This window comes from Squalius cephalus, assembly GCF_949319135.1.
Source record: "Squalius cephalus genome assembly, chromosome: 4".
Lineage (NCBI taxonomy): Eukaryota > Metazoa > Chordata > Actinopteri > Cypriniformes > Leuciscidae > Squalius > Squalius cephalus.
This window is the reverse complement of record NC_137125.1, coordinates 54,056,158-54,077,179: the sequence shown is the minus strand read 5'-3', so window position 1 is coordinate 54,077,179 and position 21,022 is coordinate 54,056,158. Positions and strand designations below refer to the sequence as shown.

General features: G+C 37.3%; 1 protein-coding gene and 1 long non-coding RNA gene across 8 annotated transcripts; one reads left to right on the top strand and one right to left on the bottom strand.

Moving 5' to 3' along the window:
- Positions 1 to 6,115: 6,115 nt before the first annotated feature.
- On the bottom strand, positions 6,116 to 19,063 carry LOC307158005. 7 transcript variants are annotated; one of them, XR_013821165.1, is made up of 6 exons: positions 19,007 to 19,049; positions 9,937 to 9,974; positions 8,427 to 8,526; positions 8,164 to 8,236; positions 7,335 to 7,527; positions 6,116 to 6,244 (listed from the first exon to the last, which is right to left on the bottom strand). It is a non-coding gene; the product is annotated as an uncharacterized lncRNA (long non-coding RNA). The 7 variants fall into 7 exon arrangements; XR_013821163.1 differs by lacking the exon at positions 6,116 to 6,244 and adding an exon at positions 6,251 to 6,560 and having other exon boundaries at positions 19,007 to 19,050; XR_013821164.1 differs by lacking the exon at positions 6,116 to 6,244 and adding an exon at positions 6,251 to 6,547 and having other exon boundaries at positions 19,007 to 19,050.
- Positions 11,718 to 19,582, top strand: trim35-14 (tripartite motif containing 35-14). Its single transcript, XM_079870113.1, has 6 exons — positions 11,718 to 12,285; positions 12,367 to 12,462; positions 12,905 to 13,135; positions 13,282 to 13,304; positions 13,398 to 13,513; positions 17,209 to 19,582. Exons 1-6 carry the CDS (start codon positions 11,890 to 11,892, stop codon positions 17,727 to 17,729), a joined length of 1,383 nt encoding a protein of 460 aa, XP_079726239.1. The 5' UTR covers positions 11,718 to 11,889; the 3' UTR covers positions 17,730 to 19,582.
- Positions 19,583 to 21,022: the final 1,440 nt, after the last annotated feature.

Genomic DNA, 21,022 nt, shown 5'->3' with positions numbered 1-21,022 from the left:
CAAGCCAAGAACAGTAGTGTCCCGACAATAGAAGTGAGCGAGGAAAGTTGCCAGAGGGATAAAATCCAGAGATGTGAAGCTTGTGTTTTTGTTCAAGCACCTCCATGAATTATTCAATATAAACTTGTCTAAATCATCCTTTTGATGTGGGACTTCTGTTCTGTTCTAGGTGGATGGACTTCTGCTGATGTTTGATCCATGTAAAACACAGTTACAATCTACACACAACAGTGTTAACAACTAGTTAGTGATTCATTCCAGCGATCACACTAGTGTCATTTTAACACGTGGAATATTTCTGTAGCTTTACTTTCAAAGCTGTGCATTTTGATTTTTTTCAAGTAAAATTCCATTCATCCATTCTAAGGGCCCTATTTTAACGATCTGAAATGCAAGTAACTTTGTGGGCGGATCTCGGCGCTGTTGCTATTATACCGGCGGGATAAATGACTCTTGCGCCCGACGCAAATCTAAAATGGGTTGGTCTGAAGTAGCTTCATTACTCATAGGTGTGGTTTGGGCCGTAACGTGAAATAAACCAATCAGAGCGTCATCTCACATTCCCTTTAAGAGCAGGCGCGCTTGTTCCATGGCGGATTGCTATTATAACGGCGGATTTGCCAGGAGCGGTTCACAGCCGAGGAGACCGACGTTCTCCTCAGGGCCGTAAAACACAGAGAAGTGACATTGGGGATCGAGAAACACACCCAGATTTATAGCTAGATTTAAGCCTATTTTTTTCACATCTTCATGGACACCACAATGATTTCCCTCATGTGTTAATATTTTTCCTTGTAATTATGCAAAAATGGGAACTGCTGCTTCTGTATAGATGAGAGAAGCAAAGTGTATGTGTGTTGTGCACACGCTACATTGATTATGGCCAAGCATGCGCCCTTAAAATAGCATCTGAATAACATGCGCAACGCGCCACTGACTTTAGACAAGGTTTTTCCTGGTCTGTGGCGGAATTGTTTTCTGAAACTGCAAAATAGCACCAGGGAACGTTTGCGCCGGAACACGCCTCCTCTTCTCGCTGAACCACCCCCCCGAGCGCAAGTTCATTCCCTAATTTACCGACGTGCGTCTGTGGAGGGAAAAGCGCGCTTTGCACGGGTGCAAAATAGGAATGATACATGCGTCGGTGTACAAAGTAAATTGCGCTGGGTGCAAGATAGGGCCCTTAATGTTTGTTTATTACATTCTGAGGGATTGAAATATTCAGCCTTAGAACAAACCAGAACAAATTTGTCCATTCGGTTTGAATCATTCATTGAACTGATTCATTCAAAACACTGATTCATTCAGTAATGACATGTTGCTAAACAGTTCGGCTGTGGTTTCATACATTGACAGAATAATGTTTATTGAACTATTTTATAAAATCATTATGACATATTTGCTATTTGAGCACAACAGCACTTATGCTTGTGATATTGCTGAACCATCATCATCAATTTGATATGCGACAAAACTCACGAGAGAAAAAATGGCCCTGTATATCTTGAATGAATAAATAGACGCTTGCAGTCAAAGATCCCGCGTCCAATCAAACGCATTGGTATTCTGGCACAAATTCATGTCAAATTAGACAAAAGTCAACATCCTAATAAGTCATGAACAAAACAACACAAAGCAGAACATGCAAACCCAGACGACATTAAACACAGGCTTACTGTTTGATTCTGCTGAATTCACTGCTGAAACTGTACAACTAGTATGTTGACATGAGGAGGAGAGAGATGCTAATATCCCATTACTGAGCGTTTCCCCTGATCTCAGTATGAAATGTTATTAAACAGAGCTGGATTACACAGCAGACGAGGGTAATCTCTAATCTAACCCCAGCGCCGCCCACATAATCCTGCATAATCTGCCGGGATTACAGACAATAAAAACTTAAATCTCTTTAAACACTACTTTAAACTTTGAGCACACTTCTCAGAGCTCGTTATGAATCGCATGCATTATTAATCAGAATATATTAGCTCTTATAAATTTAAATACTTAGATGCACACGGATTGTGCATTAATTTCCATGGCAACCCACAGCCTGACATTCGAACTCAATAAAATGATCTTTCCTCCCAAATGAGATCCTTAATGAGGAGGAGGAGGATTTCATTTAATCCAGTTATATATCAGCAAAGTCAACATAAAGTTGCTCTTTTATTTCATTAAAGCCGTAAGAATATTACTGCTCGAGAATGTTCTGGTCTCTCTATTATCAGATTACTTCCGCTTTTAAAGACACAAATGAATGTGAAACGCTAAACTTAGAGATGCACGGAATTGCAAAGCATGTTAAACATACGTGATCTGAGGAATCATTCACATGCAGAGCACAGATGTGAGAGATGTTGGGTTCGTTTCAAACCCTTTTTGTCGAATGCATTGATTTAGAAATGTGCTTGTGCTATTAAATGCAATGCTGCTGTATCTAGTAATATATCTACAAATATATATCTACAAACATGCATTATTATTTACTCATGTGAGAGATGACGGATGCTTTTTAGCCTTCTTTTATTAATTTCATGCTGCAAGAAATATGTGACCCTGGACCACAAAACCAGTCACATGGGTACATTTTTTTAATCTGAGATGTATACATCATCTGAAAGCTGAATAAATAAGCTCTCCATTGATGTATGGTTTGTTAGGATATGACAATATTTGGCTCGAGATGCAACTATTTGAAAATCTGGAATCTGAGGGAGCAAAAAAAGTCTAAACATTGAGAAAATCTCCTTTAAATTTGACCATTTATGTTGGCGATTGTGCTGCATTCACTCACAAAAATAAATGTTTTATATATTTACAGTGGGAAATTTACAAAATATCCTCATGGAACATGATCTTTACTTAATATCCTAATGATTTTTGGCATAAAAGAAAAATCGATAATTTTGACCCATACAATGTATTGTCGGCTATTGCCACAAATAAACACGTGCAACATGCGACTCGTTTTTGTGATCACATATATAATAATCATGACGATCTATAAAATCAAAGTCATGGATTCAACAAGAGGCTGATGAGGAAAAGCTGCACCATGAACTCAATAAAGCGAAACCTTCACTAGCCACAGACCAACACGAGGCAAACCATTAACCCCCACACACACACATCACTGCTTATCGCAGTCAAACGCAGCGCTTTGCCATGTATCGAACCAGACGTCGGATCCGATCAATGAGTGCTTGCTGGACAAGGTTTTCCATTTACACACCTCTACGATTCCTCACTCGCTCATATATTATGGAGGGAAATCGCAGGGATGATTTGCTCCCTGTCAGATCTATTAAGACGAATAAAGACACATTACTCACGACAGCCCGAGGAGGATATTAACTAACACTTCTTACTCGCTTTCTAATCTCCTGAATAATAAAACCATGTTACATCATGTGGGAAAGTGGATTATAAACACTCATCATTCTATAATCACGGCGTCGTCTAAACCGCTACATATTTGCTCAAAAATAATCTGTGTCATATGATGTTTCTCAACCCAGTACCAACAAATATTGGAAAATAAAACTACAAATTGTTTCATGTTTGAGGAAAGTGTCAATACTAGGGTGAAATCCAACAAAACTGTCAAGACATGGGTCATATTTCACCCCAAAATCAATATAGGCGTCTCTCTCTCTCTCTCTCTCTCTATATATATATATATATACACACACAGAAAATGGTATATTTTAATATTTATAATAATATATATTTACAGAATATGGTGTATTTAATATTTATAATAATGACTAACTATTATATAATATTAATTATAATTACCATACAGAATATGGTATATTTAATATAAAAAAATATCTAAATATATATATATATATATACATATGCTTTTCATGTATAATGTGTAATATATATAGACTTACGAATAAATAATGTATGTATGAATAATAGACAAAAACATTTTTTAATGCACATTATAGTTTCATATTTTCTTTATATCTTTTTTCTTTGTAGGGGTGAAACATGATCCAGAATTTCTTAAAGAGATTCAACCAATATCCTAAACGACTTACAGAGAGGAGTAAGAGAGGAGTTTTTAAATCACTGGGTTTAAGATGAGAGATGAATCTGATCTACAGAGAGAATGAGTCTGGTCTACGGAGAGAAATATGAGACATTTGTGTAACTTTAATAAAGTTCTGCTCCGTGCTGAACGCTGTAATTGCTAGATGAGGCATTCCTGCTTTGCATCCCAGCGGATCGTGTCTATATCAGCCCACGGACGTCTGGTTACCTGAGCAACGCATTTCTGCCGTCCCTCCATTCATCACCGTACACTGCATGTGATTCTCAAACACACACCGTTTACCCAGAGATCTGCACACACACACACACACACACACACACACACACACACACACACACACACACACACACACACACACACACACACACACACACACACACTTGGAACTCTCTGTTCTTCTGTGCAGATTTGCTGCTGGTTGAACAGAAAAGGTTAACACGCCCTTAAAATGCATTCTGGGAGCTTTCCTTGACTCCAGCAGGAAATTTCAGTGAAACACTGTGTTCCCCATTTTACTCTGAAAGTCAAAATTTCCATTAAAGCTACACTGTGTAATTTTTTTAGTTGATTCTTAGCAAAAAAACACTTAGTTCTTTCAAAAATATATGTGCTCATTAATGCTCATTAATGTATATTTACTTCTTTCAAGTAATAAAGTATTCTCGTAAGTTTATAATCTGCCATTGAAAGTACATACAGGGTCGCCATGTTGCCCCTCCATCTTGAAACTACATTAGCCAAAGAGGGACATACCTGTAAATTCAAGCTTCGCCTTTCGCGCTTTACACTCAGTGACTCAGTGACGAATGCGAGGGGGAGATTACTCGCGACTGCCGGCAGATTTGAGAGATTGCTGATGGAGGATCACGCCTATTTTCGAGGACATGTTGCAGAGTCGCCAAGGAAGCGAAAGAGAGAATTAAAACGTCAACGCGACAGGCAAATCAGCAAGACCAAAGTCAATACTGGAGTAACTTTTCCCAGATGGAAAGAGCTCATGAGGAGCAAAGATTTTAAAACGGACGCCGAAGTTGCCTGCTTTCTTCTCGGCAGGTAATTCAGCCTATTTGTGTAAATTCGAAGTTTTATAGTTGCTTGTCTAACCATAGCATGGTTGTGCATAAGGCCAGAACGACCTCTAGTATAACTTGCGTTACTTTTCCTCACATCAATGGTGAAAAAGTATTGTTTAACTTGTAACAGAAATCTGTGCTGCGACGGATCACAGGTGATGAATAGTTTTAAAGGCGCAATTGGACGAAGTCGAACTGGAAGCCGTGTTAATCTTTAAATAATACGGCCACCGTACGAGTTAAAACGCCCTCGAAATTGAAAGGAACAGAAACTAATATTCACTGGGTAGTCATATACAATTTCACCGCTAGATGGGGGAAAATATCACACAGTGTAGCTTTAAAAAAAAAAAAAAAAAAAAAAAAAGGTTACATTTTTTTTATATATATATTTTCATGTTTTTGAAAGAAGTCTCTTTTGTTCAACAAGGCTGCATTTGTTTGATCAAAAAACAGTAAAAACAGCAATACTGTGAAATATTATTACACTTCAGAATAGCTGATTTCTATTGTAATCAGAAATCATTCTAATATGATGATTTGCTGCTCAAGAAACATTTATGATTATTATCAGTGTTGAAAACAGTTGTGCTGCTGCTTCATATTTTTGTGGAAGCTTTTTCTGGATATTTTTATGCATAGAAAGTTCAAAACAACAGCATTTATTTGAAACAGAATCTTTTGTAATATTATAAACTGTCACTTTTGATTCATTTTAATGCATCCTTGCTGATTACAAGTATTAATTTCTCATTTCTAACCCTAAACAGAGGAGAAACCCGAGCCGTATCTACAGAGTCGTGCAAGGACCCTTTTCACTGGAGCCTGTGAGCAATTTGCTTCAGAAAAAGTGATTTTTGCAGCGGCACAGAAATCGTTCAGAGCAGCATCAGGTTTAATTGCACGAGTATGTGTTTGTGCATGTGTGTTTTTGTGTCTGATTTGATGTTGAAATTCATCACTCTGTACCTGACTGTGTGTGTGTGTCCCGTCTACAGAACAACAGCTGACCACTGCAGATCTGGAACCCAATCTCCATGTGCTCCCTGGGATCCTGTTCATTTCCCCATCCTGCCAGCACAGAACATGCTTTTCTCTCAATTGCCTGGGAAGAAAAAAAACAAAACAAAACAAAAACAATTTGAGACATTTTTAGGTACGAATTAATCTCCTGAACACAACCTGCAAAAGTGCCGAGCGCTTCGGGCTCAATTGCACAGCTGTCATTGCTTTCTGAATTTGGAAATGTATGTGCAGTTGAACACTGGCCGTATCATGCTTTGGTCCTCCATCCCCCAAGCCGAATTCATATCCTACACCAGAGGAAAACTGTATTGCTCAAGTTGCATGTTTGACATGTTCCTGGTCTTATTTTGAGCATTCAGTTGCTGATGGATTTCATTGCCGTCTAAGAGAAACAACTGAGGGATTAAAGAGATTTTTCGTTTCCTCACAGCTAACACAAATATGTTCTAAGAATGATTGCTAATACGTTATGAAACAATATTTCTGAATGTTCTCTGAACGTCCAGTTTATGTTTTAAAAACATTTTTACTTGGTAATGTGAACATTCCATTTTGTCATTCTTCAAACATTATGGAATGTTACTTTTGAATGTTCTCTGAACATTCCGAAACAAGTAGTTACATTTAAAAAAGTACAAATAAACATCCAACTGAAACGTTCCGTAAACGATGCATGGACCTTATGTAGCCCCGCCCCTTTTCAGCGCTGCGCTCGTTGTCTTTTGTCTTCCGGTCTGTATTTTCACAGCGATCTTGCGTATTTATGAAAATCTTTTTTAAAATCTCATTTTAAAATCTTCCCGGTCGACTGACATTTGTTAAGACATCTGCTTTAAACATTACAATCCTCATGATAACGTTCGTTAACTTTACATTAAGTAAATCCACTTCAAAAGCTAATTACTCCAGGACAGCAATGCCATAGAAATATACAGAGCGACCGCAAAAACGGAAGTTCAAAGACAATATTCTAAAGATGGCGGCACTCTTGTTTCTCAGGCGCATAAGGTCTATAGAACACTCTGTTAAAGTTACTGGAAGAACATTTGTTCATAACTTTGTCAGAAAGTTAGCTATGTTCTGAGAAAGTTCTGTGTTAGCTGGGATATAGTACATGACCAGAATTAGACATGAATTTGAGCTTATTTTGAAGATTTTGACAGATGCACCTGTATATCCAGAGCTCTTTCAAGGAAGCTTGAGTCTTTGCCCTTGGCAGTGATGGTCTGTTTGTCTACATATCCCACTGTTCTGAGACATCAGCTGAAAAGGTGACTGGCACTTTGCAAGCAGCTCTGGTCCATCTGGTGAAATTGTGCATTTAATCCAATTTCTGCGGAGGTCTGAATTCATGTGTGAAAGCTGAAATGAGATGCACCCATTATACATACATAGAGGGTTCGGCAATGCAAACGTGGACGGCATTCAAAAAATGGCCTTTTGACAAGGTGCAATTAACTTATGCAATCTTTTCTTTTTTGTATTCTAGCAAAGAAAAGTTTGATTAGACACTTTGTTTAGTTTTAAGGGCCACTGAATGTCACTTACACAGACAGCATATGCTTTGTCACCAACAAATTGTCAATATTTACTCACCATTGTCATTTTAAAAACCCATAATAACAATAAATAATGTTTTTTTATTTATAAATTGCATTTCCCAAGCAAAACAAGACAAATGGCAACTATAACAAGAGAAAATTAATCAGAAGTAGGATGAAAATACTTTTAGAAATTGAGACTTGGTGGAGAAATTATGATGTTATGAAGGTTCAAGTGAGTTTCATAATTTTATGCTTCACATAAAATAATCTTGTAATAATCAGCTCTTCATGGATTTCATACCAAATGGGGGTGAGTAAAAAAAAAAAAAATGAAGATCAGACGATCATTTTTAGACAATCTATTCCTTTAACAAAGAAGGAGCAAGGTGGAAAACATAATTTTATGCTGAATGGAAATTGAACGTGTTCCCTAAAGCATCCCAGATCAGTTTACCTGTGACTGAGAGCTCTTCCAGTGCTTGACTGAGTTCGGACAGAGGTTTTGCCAATACGTGATGATGTAAGGACTGTTTGAGAGAGAGAGAGAGAGAGTGAGAGAGTGTGTGAGAGAGAGAGAGAGAGAGTGTGAGAGAGAGAGAGAGAGAAAGAGAGAGAGTGAGTGTGTGAGAGAGAGAGAGAGAGAGAGAGAGAGAGAGAGAGAGAGAGAGAGAGAGAGAGAGAGAGGAAAACTGACATGGACAATATTGGTGAACAAACATTGTTTTGGCTTTGATGCGGCGTTGAGTCCCACATGGATCCATCAGTTCGGCGGAGCTCTGGGAGACGAGCGCACATCTCAGACGGCAGACAGAAACACCTGGGTCCCACAAACATCACAGCTCCTGCCTCATATCTGTCTTTTACTAGATCTCTCTCTCTTCTGTGCGTTTATTAAAGGAGAACTCCGGTCAATTTTAACATTGAGCTCATTTTTTTGTACATTTGGAGTGCTGTCAATACAGAGAACAACTACAAAAAACGGTGTTGCCTACACCGAGTTATTCTATTTTTAAAATTTGCACCCTGTTGACTTCAATAGGGCAAGTAGTAAGCCTGCTTTTTAGCCTCTTAACATCCTTTAAGTGTCATTACAAGTGCACAGAAAATGTGAGTGATTCCTTCCGAGTGAACACGGGTGGATCTGACTGCAGTAGATGTTAGAGATATTAATAAAAACGAAGTTAATTCAGCCAGCGCTCATACCTTTGTTTACATCCTGTTTTCGGTGGAACGCAATAGTAATCGATTGTCGAGTTCACGCGCGTGATCATTGGTAACTAAACCTATGCGCGTGAACTCGACAATCGATTACTATTGCGTTCCACCGAAAACAGGATGTAAACAAAGGTATGAGCGCTGGCTGAATTAACTTCGTTTTTATTAATATCTCTAACATCTACTGCAGTCAGATCCACCCGTGTTCACTCGGAAGGAATCACTCACATTTTCTGTGCACTTGTAATGACACTTAAAGGATGTTAAGAGGCTAAAAAGCAGGCTTACTACTTGCCCTATTGAAGTCAACAGGGTGCAAATTTTAAAAATGGAATAACTCGGTGTAGGCAACACCGTTTTTTGTAGTTGTTCTCTGTATTGACAGCACTCCAAATGTACAAAAAAATGAGCTCAATGTTAAAATTGACCGGAGTTCTCCTTTAAAGGAAAAGTTCACAGAGAAAAATTATGCTATTATTTACTCGCTCTCATGTCCAAACCTGTGTGCTGTGTTATTTTTCCTGTAGGACACAAAAAAAGGGATTTTTGCATGGTTATTTCGGATAATAGTGTTTTAAGATCCTAAAAGGATGACAAAGGCGTGTCTGTATATCATTAAACAGCACGGTTTAGACGACTAAATGAGGACAGTTTGCTTTTTTGAGTAAGAACTATATTCATAGGAATTTTTTAAAAATTATTTACTCACCCTCATGTCGTTCCAAACCTGTGTTGTTATTTTTTCCTGTGGGACACAAAAAGAAAGAATTTTTATGTTTTAAGATCCAAAAATGATGACAAAGCACCATTCAACTTGTCTGTATATCCTTAAACAGCACGGTTTAGATGAGTAAATGAGGACGGCTTGCTTTTTTGAGCGAGAACTATAGAGTCTTTTACTCTTGCTTATGTGATAGATCTCCCTACATCTCTTATGTGTGTTTATTAAAGGAAAAGTTCAAAAAGGAAATGTAAAAAAAAAAAATGTACAAATGTTTAATTATTTACTCACCCTCATGTCGTTCCAAACCTGTGTGCTGTTATTTTTTCCTGTGGGACACAAAAAAGAAAGAATTTTTGTGTGGTTATTATTTCAGATCATCCCAAAATGATAACAAAGCACCGTTCAGCTTATGCTGTATATCATTGAACAGCACAGTTTAGAAGAGTAAATGAGGACGGTTCGCTTTTTTGAGCGAGAACTATACTTTTAATGATACGCCAGTGTTCAAACAGCATCTGCAGGACCCCACTGTGATTAATAAGTGCCATGCACAGAGCGGCTCTACGTAGCGGTAGGACTCTCAGTCACCATATGCTGGAGAAAAACAAGCTAATGAAATAAAAGGAAACACTCACTGAATGCAAACTTTTTTTTTGCACACCAGCAAGAAAGTGTGCAGTTGTTTGGGAAACACTTGCAAGATTTTGATTTTCTTTTAAAGACAATCAAAAGTGAAATGCCCAGTGACGTCCTAAAGTCAAGTGACATGGATGCATACTGCCATCTAGTGGCGATTTTATAAAGCTCAGATCTTTAACAGCCTCTTCAGAATTTGCCCTCATTTACTCACCCTCAGGATGTGTACCTAGTTGTATCATACAGTACATGGACACTAATGAATTAGTAAATATTGGTGCACTGTACTATTAAACTTAGTTTAAACACATGCAATCAAAGTGAAAAGCATCAATAGTCATGCCAGGTTTCTACCAAAAGTAGTGCTTAATTATTGCTCCTGATTGAACTAAAATAATGTTCCTGAATTTTTTAGATTTCCCATATATAGAATGAACTATTTGCTATATTTCAGATCAGTAATTTAACATTTGCTTGTGTATATGCACTACCTATTAAAAATTTGGAAATGGTTTTGAAAAAAATGTCTCTTCTGCTCACCAAGGCTGCATTTATTTGATCAAAAATTAAATATAGTGAAAATTACAATTTAAAACAACTATCAATGGAAATTAGGCTAAATGATTCATTGCTGACAGCAAGGCAATCGACCCTACTTCTATTTACAAATGAAACTGCTGTTTATTAGATAAAAACCAGATGTGATTATGAGACACATTACTTGCCTTAAGAGAATATAGTCAACAAAATTAAGTTAACTAACAAGTACTTACTAATTCACTGGTGTAAAAAGTCTTAATTTAAAGTCTCCCTGTGGTGAGAATCAAGTTTTTAATGTTGTTTATGTGTCTATGTGGTGTTTTTGATGTGCTTTAAGACAAAGCATGTGTAAATTCATAAGTCGACAGCATTGCTGAGTATTTCCTCCTTAAAACTGCAGTGAATCAAAGACAGTCTCAAAAACACGCTTTGAAATCGCTGGTGTTTCTGACGTCACAAACTACCTTGTAACCAATCAGATCAACGTGTGATCGTCAACCAGTGGATCTCTGAGCTGTGTGAGTGAGTGGAGGCGGGGCTCATTTGCATATTCATAGAAGGGTGTCGAGTTACATTCAAGCTATTTTCAGGCATGAAGACTTGTTTTTCAAGGAAAAAACTTGATTGACGACAGGGGGACTTTAACATAATTACTGAACACATGAAGACTTGTTTTTCAAGGAAAAAACTTGATTGACGACAGGGGGACTTTAACATAATTACTGAAGGCATGAAGACTTGTTTTTCAAGGAAAAAACTTGATTGACGACAGGGGGACTTTAACATAATTGTACTGATTGACATGAAGACTTGTTTTTCAAGGAAATATTTTTTAAATATGTACTTTTTGTGATCAAAGATGAGTTTTAAGGCCACATCCCATGTGATCATTTCCTGTTGCCATTTGTTGTAATACAGTGTTTTAGAGGGAGGAGCCGTTTGCTAGGTTTTCTAGTGAAATGAAAGTAAAAGAAATGAAAGGCTTGGGACTCGTGGAGAACTAGAGCAGGTTTCATAATATCTCCAAATAAATTTGAGTGTTTCTGCTGAGGATTGTTTACAGTCATGTCAGACGCTCTGTCCTTCCTGGAGGAGGACTTGACATGCCTCATCTGTTGTGATGTCTTCACTGATCCGGTAACTCTGAAATGTAGCCACAGTTTGTGCTCTGAATGCCTCCAGCGTTTCTGGACGACTCAGAAAGAGCCGCAGTGTCCGATCTGCCGTAAGAAATGCTCACGCGACGAGCCCACCAAGAGTCTGGCATTCAGAGCGCTCTGTGAATCCTTCAAGACGAGGAAACCCACAGCTGTGTCAGGAGACGTCTGTCCGCTGCATAAAGAGACACTCAAACTCTTCTGCTATGATGACAAGCAGCCCATCTGTGTGGTCTGTTACACTTCAAAGAAGCATGAAAATCACAAGTGCTCTCCTGTCGAAGAGGCCGCTGGGAATTTGAAGGTAGGAGAAGTTTGGAATCTAATCTGAGTGAGCGTTTGGTTTCTTCAAGCTTGTTATTAAGAGTTTATCTTGTGATTCCAGGAGATTGTAAAAGAAAAAATCAGCAGACTTCAGGAGAGCCTCGCTGACTTTAAGAAAGCCCATGAGAGCTGTGTGGAAGAGGCTGAGCTCATTAAGGTGTGTGGTTAGTGTTTCAATCAGTACAATTATGTTAAAGTCCCCCTGTCGTCAATCATTTAAGTTTTTTCCTTGAAAAACAAGTCTTCATGCCTGAAAATAGCTTGAATGTAACTCGACACCCTTCTATGACTATGCAAATGAGCCCCGCCTCCACTCACTCACTCAGCTCAGAGATCCACTGGTTGACGATCACACGTTGATCTGATTGGTTACAAGGTAGTTTGTGACGTCAGAAACACCAGCGATTTCAAAGCGTGTTTTTGAGACTGTCTTTGGTTCACTGCAGTTTTAAGGAGAAAATACTCAGCAATGCTGTCGACTTATGAATTTACACATGATTTGTCTTAAAGCACATTAAAAACACCACATAGACATATTAACAACATTAAAAGCTGGATTCTCACAACAGAAAGCATTAAACCTTCTTAAACCATTTCAGGAACACACCAGTGTGGAAGAAAGCAAGATCAAGAAGGAATTTGAGAAGCTCTATCGGTTTCTTAGAGAGGAGGAGGAGAAACGGATCGGAGCGTTGCGTAAAGAAATGCAAAGTCGAGATGAGAAACTCAAGGCCAGAATGGAGGATCTGTCCGCACAGATGTCAGACCTGTCCAAGAGGACGGCAGCTCTCTGGCAGCACCTGGAAGCTGAAAACGTCACTTTTCTGCAGGTACAGATGGGATATGCATCACACCAGGGGCTAAAGCCAATCAGAGAGCTTGAATCTGACGCAAACGTGTCTAATAATCAATGTTCATGATATTTGCGCACACACATGACTGAACTGCACTAACTGCTTTCTTATTTCTCATTCAGAATTACAGTGATGCATTGGAAAAGTGAGTCTTTTTGCCATTAGCTTTAAAATCCCATTCCAAACTATCCTAAATATAAAAATAATAACAAATATATCTAACTGTTTATGCACACAGACTCGAACACCCGTCAGCACCAAACGCGAGCCCTGAAACGGAGGAATTTCAACACCATCCCATTCAGACAATAATCTTCACCACCTGGGCCAGAATGCAGACGCTTGTGGAAGGGCGTAAGTAATAACGCCTCCTTTACTTTAACTAATGTCGTTCCAAATCCAATGCTTTATTTCCATGGAACAAAAATGGAAAATTTTGTGCAACTCTAATTCAGTTTATGGTGACCAGAGGCTTGAAAGGTCCAACATGGACAAAAAAAAATTACCATTTTTGTATATTTTGTAGGGCTGGGCAAAAAATTTTTTTATTTTTCGATTAATCGTTTTTTAAAATGTGGTCAATTCAAAATTGATTCTCAAACACCACGAATCGATTTTTTTTTAGATCCGTGTCTCTGTCAGCAGCGGCTGGTCTTAAAGGGACAGTACATAGTAGCCACTAATTATCTCTGTCGTTAAAGTTAATCAAAGAACAAAGGGAACAGAGAAAAACGCTCACTGCTCTTGACTAAAGAACTTTTGTAACTTTAATAAGGATTAGTCTATATATAATTCATAATTAATGCAGTGCAGACTGTTTGATAACTTTATTCAATTTCTGTATATGTCCTACCTGTTAGACAGGAAGGGCACAGGTAAACATGATATGCAAGTTTTTCGGGTTTTTTATGGGTTTATGTGAGGATTGTAGGCTAAACCTGTTTGATGTGATGCGACTGTTCTGACTTGTCCAATTTTCAGCATCAATTTTTCATCTTGCATCAAAATCCTGTCTATTCATTGTATGCATTTGAAATATGGAGTTGGGTTCTGTTTTTAATGTACCCAAGTGTACCTAAAATAAAAAAAGTTTAATATACAGGTTTGTAGTTCTTAATTTCTTTTTATTAATTAACCACTTGTAAACTTATGTTCACTGTTCTTTTTTTATTTTTATATAAATATAGGATTTGTATTAAATCTATATTCATTGAGTGGAATCAAAATCGAATTTAGAATCGAAATCGAAAATCGAATCGAGAATCGAAACCAAATCGAGAATCGAAATCGAAATCGAATCGAATTGTAACATATGAATCGATACCCAGCCCTAATATTTTGGTTTTCTTTCATATATTGCAGTATTTTTGTGTATATGTGTGTCTTGTACTGGAGTTTGTTATGTTTTCAGAGTAGCATGAAGCAGAAGTGGAAACCGTTTTTAGACCGTTTGTTTGTATCACATGCTAAAACTGCTAAAATCTTGATTTTTCTAAGGAATTTTACACACACGGCTCAACACTAAGGATTTTTTTCTACTGCAAACTTTTACTTGCCCTGCCAAAATTTTCACTGGCCCCACCACAAAAAAAATTAAATAAAATAGGCCTAGTTAGTGTTTTTGACCCTTAACCTTAATAAATGAGGTTATGACACCAAAAACTACGAGCCTAACTCGTATAAACTTCAAAATTCGTATTGTTAAAGACAAGTAAACTCTCAGTAAAGAAAAAAGAAAAGAAAAAATAATCAAATTATGAGCAATAGCACAAAAAAAATACAATACAAATGAAATAAACAGTGCTTTTCATGTTTTTCAAGTAGGTCTAACGGTAATTTTCAGGTACAGAAATTGAATAATCAAATGTAAAATAACACTGCATAGTCTGTATAAATTAAATATACTGTAGATTAATCCTTATTAAAGTTACAAAGTTATTCAGTCAAGAGAGCAGTGTTTTTTTCTTTGTCCTTTGTTGTTTGATTAAAAATGAAAAACAGAGGAATATTAGGCTGATGTCACTTTAAGAGCTGCGCGGATCCAATATACTGTTACACCGTGTCCTAAGTACATGCAACGCCGCGACACGCGATAAAAGGTACCTTTTCCATGTTGATCAGAGTGTTTGTCCTAACCAGGCGCACTGGCGACACGCGACGATTCTAATTTAGAAACGGTTTCTATTTTTCTGCGACGTCGCGCTGGAACAACAAACACAAAGTGTGGCAATGATAATCTCAGGGACTGTTTATGTGCTTTATTTAATGTTAAAAGCGTGTAATGTGACTTTGAATATCATTTAGTGCTCCAGCTTTGTGGCTGTAAAAGCAACAATGGATAATTCACCTCAGAACATGAAATTAAACAAATGGAAACAAGAACGTTAAAACTGTGAACAAACAAGTGTATTCTTTGATAAAGATTGTTTTAGTAACTCAGTAGCCTGTATTTCTTAAATGGTGTAATATTTGTGAATTTGATTATGTAGCTACTTATCCATTTTCTTGTGAGTGCCGTCAAGAGATTACTCTCTAGTGCTGTGCACTTGCCGCGAGACTCCGCCCACACGCTGTTCTGATTGGCTGTGATATTTGATTGACGTTGTGGCGTCTCACAGTCGCGTCGCGTCTAGTGTGGACAGACACACTGCCTGTCGCTTGAATTTTATTGTGTCACATTAGGACACGGTGTTACATATGCGTTGCCTTTCTCGTTCTGTTTCGCATCTTCTTGACTTGATTGGCCATTAAAACACGTACAAATGATAAGAAAGCACTGGTTCAACCGAGCAAGTGTCCCGAGCGTCGATAAAACTTGGCCATGGGCCATCGGGCAGTCCTTATTGTCGAGCCCTGATACAAATTTTTTTTTAATAATGTCACGCGTCAGCTGTCACGCGTCTTCCTTTCCCTAGTAGCATGAATACCATGAAAGTAAAGTTGGTATGTCTTTTTGGACCAAGCCTCTGGTCACCATCGTATGGAAGCTTCCGCCACAGAATAAAACATTTTAAAAGATAGTTGCGACTTTTTATCTCGCAATTCTGACTTTAATTCTCAGAATTGCGAGATATAAAGTCAGAATTGCGAAATAAAGTCGCAATTGCGTGCTATAAAGTCCCAAAAAAATTCTCGCAATTGCGACTTTATATCACGCAATTCTGACTTTATATCACATAATTGCGAGTTTATATCTCGCAATTCTGAAATTTTTTCTCAGAATTGTGAGATATAAACTCACAATTGTGAGATATAAAGTCCAATTCTAAGGAAAAAAAAAGACAGACTTTTTTTTTTACCTCAGAATAATTTATATCTCACAATTCTGAATTTATAACACACAATTGCGACTTTACATCATGCAATTCTGACTTTATACCTCCCAATTGCGTATTATAAAGCCTTGCCTTGCCTTGCCTTGCCTATATCTCACAATTCACAATTGCCTATATCTCACAATTTATAACACACAATTGCGACTTTACATCATGCAATTCTGACTTTATACCTCCCAATTGCGTATTATAAAGCCTTGCCTTGCCTTGCCTTGCCTTGCCTTGCCTTGCCTTGCCTTGCCTTGCCTTGCCTTGCCTTGCCTATATCTCACAATTCTGAATTTATAACACGCAATTGCGACTTTATATCACGCAATTTTGACTTAATAACACACAATTGCGACTTTATATCACGCAATTTTGACTTAATAACACACAATTGCGACTTTATATCACGCAATTTTGACTTAATAACACACAATTGCGACTTTATATCACGCAATTCTGACTTTATAACCTGCAATTGCGACTTTCTATCACATAATTCTGATAAAATGTCAGAATTGTGAGATGTAAACTCGCAATTGTGTGAAAAAAAAGTCTGAATTTGTGAGATTAAAAAGTCGCAATTACCTTATTTATTTTTCACTCTGTGGCGGAAACAAGCTTCCATACCATCCAGTTTTATTGTGTGGACCAGAAAAAATAACAACCCAAACACATACTCCGACATTGGCTGGCCGCTGTAGTTTACGCTCATCTGTGTGTTTACAGCTCCTGTGACTCTTGACCCAGACACAGCCTCAGATAAACTGATGGTGTCACAGGATTGCACCAGTGTTCAGTACGTGCAGAATAAAATTAAAGTGTCTGATCTCCCAAAGAGGCTGTACGTGGGAGTTCTGGCCTCACAGGGCTTCAGCTCGGGTCTGCACTGCTGGGACGTGGAGGTGGGAGACAACTACCACTGGATACTGGGAGTGGTGGGGGAAACAGTCAACCGCAAAAAGCTTTACAAAATGGATCCAATGAGTCGTTTTTGGTGTTTTCGTTACGTGGATGGGAACTACAAGAAAGGTAATAAACTTGCCAAAGATATTGAGGACAATGAGAGGCCGACTATCATCCGACTGCAGCTGGACTTTTACAAAGGACAGCTGAGATTCATTGATCCCTTCAGAAACCGAATTTTGTGCTCCTTCAATGGTGGATTTCCAGAGAGGGTGTTCCCATATTTCTGCAGTGGAGATTCGGTCATGCCACTTACTGTTTTTCCGGCAAATCAACAACAGTAAACCACAACTAACATGACTTTTTTTTTTTTTTTACACATGTTGTGCCATCTTTCTTTAAAACAAAGGCCATTTGTTTTGATAATCTATCAAATGCAATGACCTTCATGCATTCCTAAGTGTGCAAGTATCCTAATAGTTTTTGGTTATGTATGTCAAGCCTTGAGATTATTTAATCATGCAATGTTTTAGTACATAGCTGATGCATTAATAATTAGTAGAGATACCGGCAATATTTATCAGCTGATCTGCATAATGGCTATAGCATTAAAAAAATGCCAATTTTATAGTTTATTAATTAACTGTGTGAAGACTGTGTGAGTCCTTTTAAAAGACATTATAGCCTATAATCAATTTAGCGGGGTGAAAGCAGTAAATATTTTCCTGAAGTAGCTAAATTAATACTTGATATAAAGCAACTGCAATGGAATTACGCATCAATCTGTTCAATAAAAATTATTTGATTATGCAGCAATTAACTAGATAGTGTACCTTATTGCATGTGTTTTTGAACTTTGCACATTCAAAACACAATCAAAACCGTATTCTATAATAACAAAACTTAAAAATAAGTGAGCAAGTGACAAAAATCGGTATCGGACGGTATCTGAATCGGCTAATGGCTAGTTCTTTGTTAAAATCAGTATTGATATTGGCTATATTGTGGAAGATAATAGAAAGCTAACACATATAATAACTGTTCTGATTAAACACTCATGTCACGAAGACTAGTAAACCCTGAGCTGTCATATATATCGCAACCTGAGGGTGTATGTCAACATAATTAGCTCTATATTCTCCAAGCACTGCAAAAACTGTTTGCATTATTTATCCAAGGGCATCTTGATAGTGTATTTAATCTATTTAACTGGCAAAATTGTTTCACTTGGCGGTAAACAAATCGTGAGGTAACCCTAGCAACCACAGCAACTCCAGGAATATCCTTCATGTCAGGTAATTATTGGATGGAATATTGACAATAACTAAATAATGTAATTATTTATCACTTTATCGTATATGTAAATATTACAAATATACCACAAAAAAACGTTTGTGGTTTGTTTATGAAATTTCCATCTTTGAAAACTAAGTTTGTCTAACTGTGCTAAGCTAAGGACAATTAAAAGTTGCGCGTGACGAACAGATTGCTCCAGAAAACCTCCTGTAGACATTTAAAAGGAAATTCGCACACTTTATAATATCCATCTTATGTTTGATAATTCATAACTCTCCGAAACTCCATGATATAATTAATTTGTCGTCAGGTAAAAGTGACTCACCTCAGAAAACTGAGAAAAGGCGCCATTTAACGCCAGACGTCCGCGCATGCGCACTGCAGTAACCGTTCACTCGTACTACGCATGCGCAATCTCAGATGAGCTAAATTACGCTAGCTTTTTAAAAAGTAAAGACATTTTATTTGAATTGCACTAGTTATCTTATTGTATGATTAATAAACACGCCACTGATTTTACAGCGTTTACCAGATTAAAATGAAGGTTCATATATAGACATGAAAATTAAAATTGAGTTAGATTCCTTTATTAGATTCCTTTCCTTTATCTAGAAAAGTGTTTAACAGATTAGAATGAAGGTTAATATATGTACACGTTATAAAAAGTATATATATAGTCAATCAGGTTGAAAAGGCTAAAAATCTGTGCCAAGGAAGCTCGGGTAAATTTTTGCCATTCGACTTATGGATATTATTATTATGGTGTAGTAGGTTTTGTATTTCCATTTGATAAGAATAAAAAGTAATGCAGTTTTCTTTTTTCAAATATTTATGACTTTTAATTACTGTATTTCTACCAACAGTGTCATCATAAAATACAGTTTGTGCAAACAGGTTATCGTTATTAAAATGAAAACAAAAATGTTTTGCTTTTTTAATATACATATATATCAGTACACTCTTGGCTGACACACACACACACACACACACACACACACACACACACAGATGATGAATATCAACACACACATCAATCATATCAATAGGAATACACACTTAACAGGAACAAATGTGCTTGAACTTCCCTTTCTCTAGTTCCTCATGATGTAAACACAGCATTCAGGCACTATTTACAACTACAGCAACATGTTAAGGCAACTTTCACAATCCATGCAGCGGTAATTACCAGAAGTGTGCATTCTCAAAAGTGTGCGTCAGTTCTCAAAGGTCAACACAAGGGCACGAGAGGGAAGCTGGGCGACTGAGACGTGGCCAAAGAGTCCAGCGTTTATCAACATGCAATGTGTTTTCTCAGGATTGTTGGTGAGCAAAGATTTGAAAAAGACAAATAATGAACCACATTTAAAAACAGAAGGTGTTAAAATTTTCATATTCTACCATGAATGCAAAAATACAACAACATCAACCGAATAAAAAATGTAAATATGAAGGAAACAAATATTCATATCACCCCAATATCAAAAGGAAAAGGAGAAATTATATTGTACCTGAAGAAAATGAGAGCATTTTAACAACCATAATGCGTCTGTAATTCCCATTTACTGTCATACCAATTTTTACTCTATTACATGATTTTTTTTGTTGCTGTTTAATTTTCTTTATGCAAAATATAACTTCTTATTTTTCTTTTAATCTCAGAGGTGAAATCTGATCAGAATTGGTTCTTATAGGGATAGTTTACCCTAAAATGAAACTTAATTCATCGTTTGCTCATCCTGGTGTTGTTCTAGTGCCAAATGCCCTTCTTTCTTTTTTCAGACCTCAAAAATGTCCCGTTCTCGCTCGTCTACATAACGGCAGTGAATAGCAATATCCCATTGTCCCGTTGTATCCCACGTTTTCTAAGAATATACAATAGGGTTTGGTAAATCGAATCGAAGTTAAGAGTAAATGAATCTTGATTTCTCACAACTTGTGTGTTTTTCTGTGTGAACTGCGGCGCTAATAGAGTCTCATGAACGCTCAGTCGTGAGCAGGACATTTTCTTTAAATAATACATTAAATCTCGTTGTTGTTTTTTTACCAAAGCCTATCGTAAACCCCCAGAACACTTACGACACGGGACCTTCCTGTGAAGCTCTTTTAAAGCGTGATGCTGGTCGCTATTCACTGCCATTATATGGAAACACAAGAGCGGGACATTTTTTAACATTCCTCCTTTCCTGGTCCAAAAAAGAAAGAAGAGCAAACGGCATTAGAACAACACCAGGGTGAGTAAATTATGACTTAATTTTCATTTTAAAGTGAAGAGATTCTCCCTATAGACGTCCTTCTCAAATCCATCACTTTCATAACATCACAGAAAATATCATAAAAATCT

What these genes read in the sequence shown, in the direction of transcription:
- trim35-14 (XM_079870113.1), top strand. Translation starts at nt 11,890, where the DNA reads ATGTCAGACGCTCTGTCCTTCCTGGAGGAGGACTTGACATGCCTCATC. An exon ending in TACAGTGATGCATTGGAAAA is followed by an intron (nt 13,305 to 13,397) that starts GTGAGTCTTTTT and finishes TTATGCACACAG; the next exon opens with ACTCGAACACCCGTCAGCAC. An exon ending in GCAGACGCTTGTGGAAGGGC is followed by an intron (nt 13,514 to 17,208) that starts GTAAGTAATAAC and finishes GTGTGTTTACAG; the next exon opens with CTCCTGTGACTCTTGACCCA.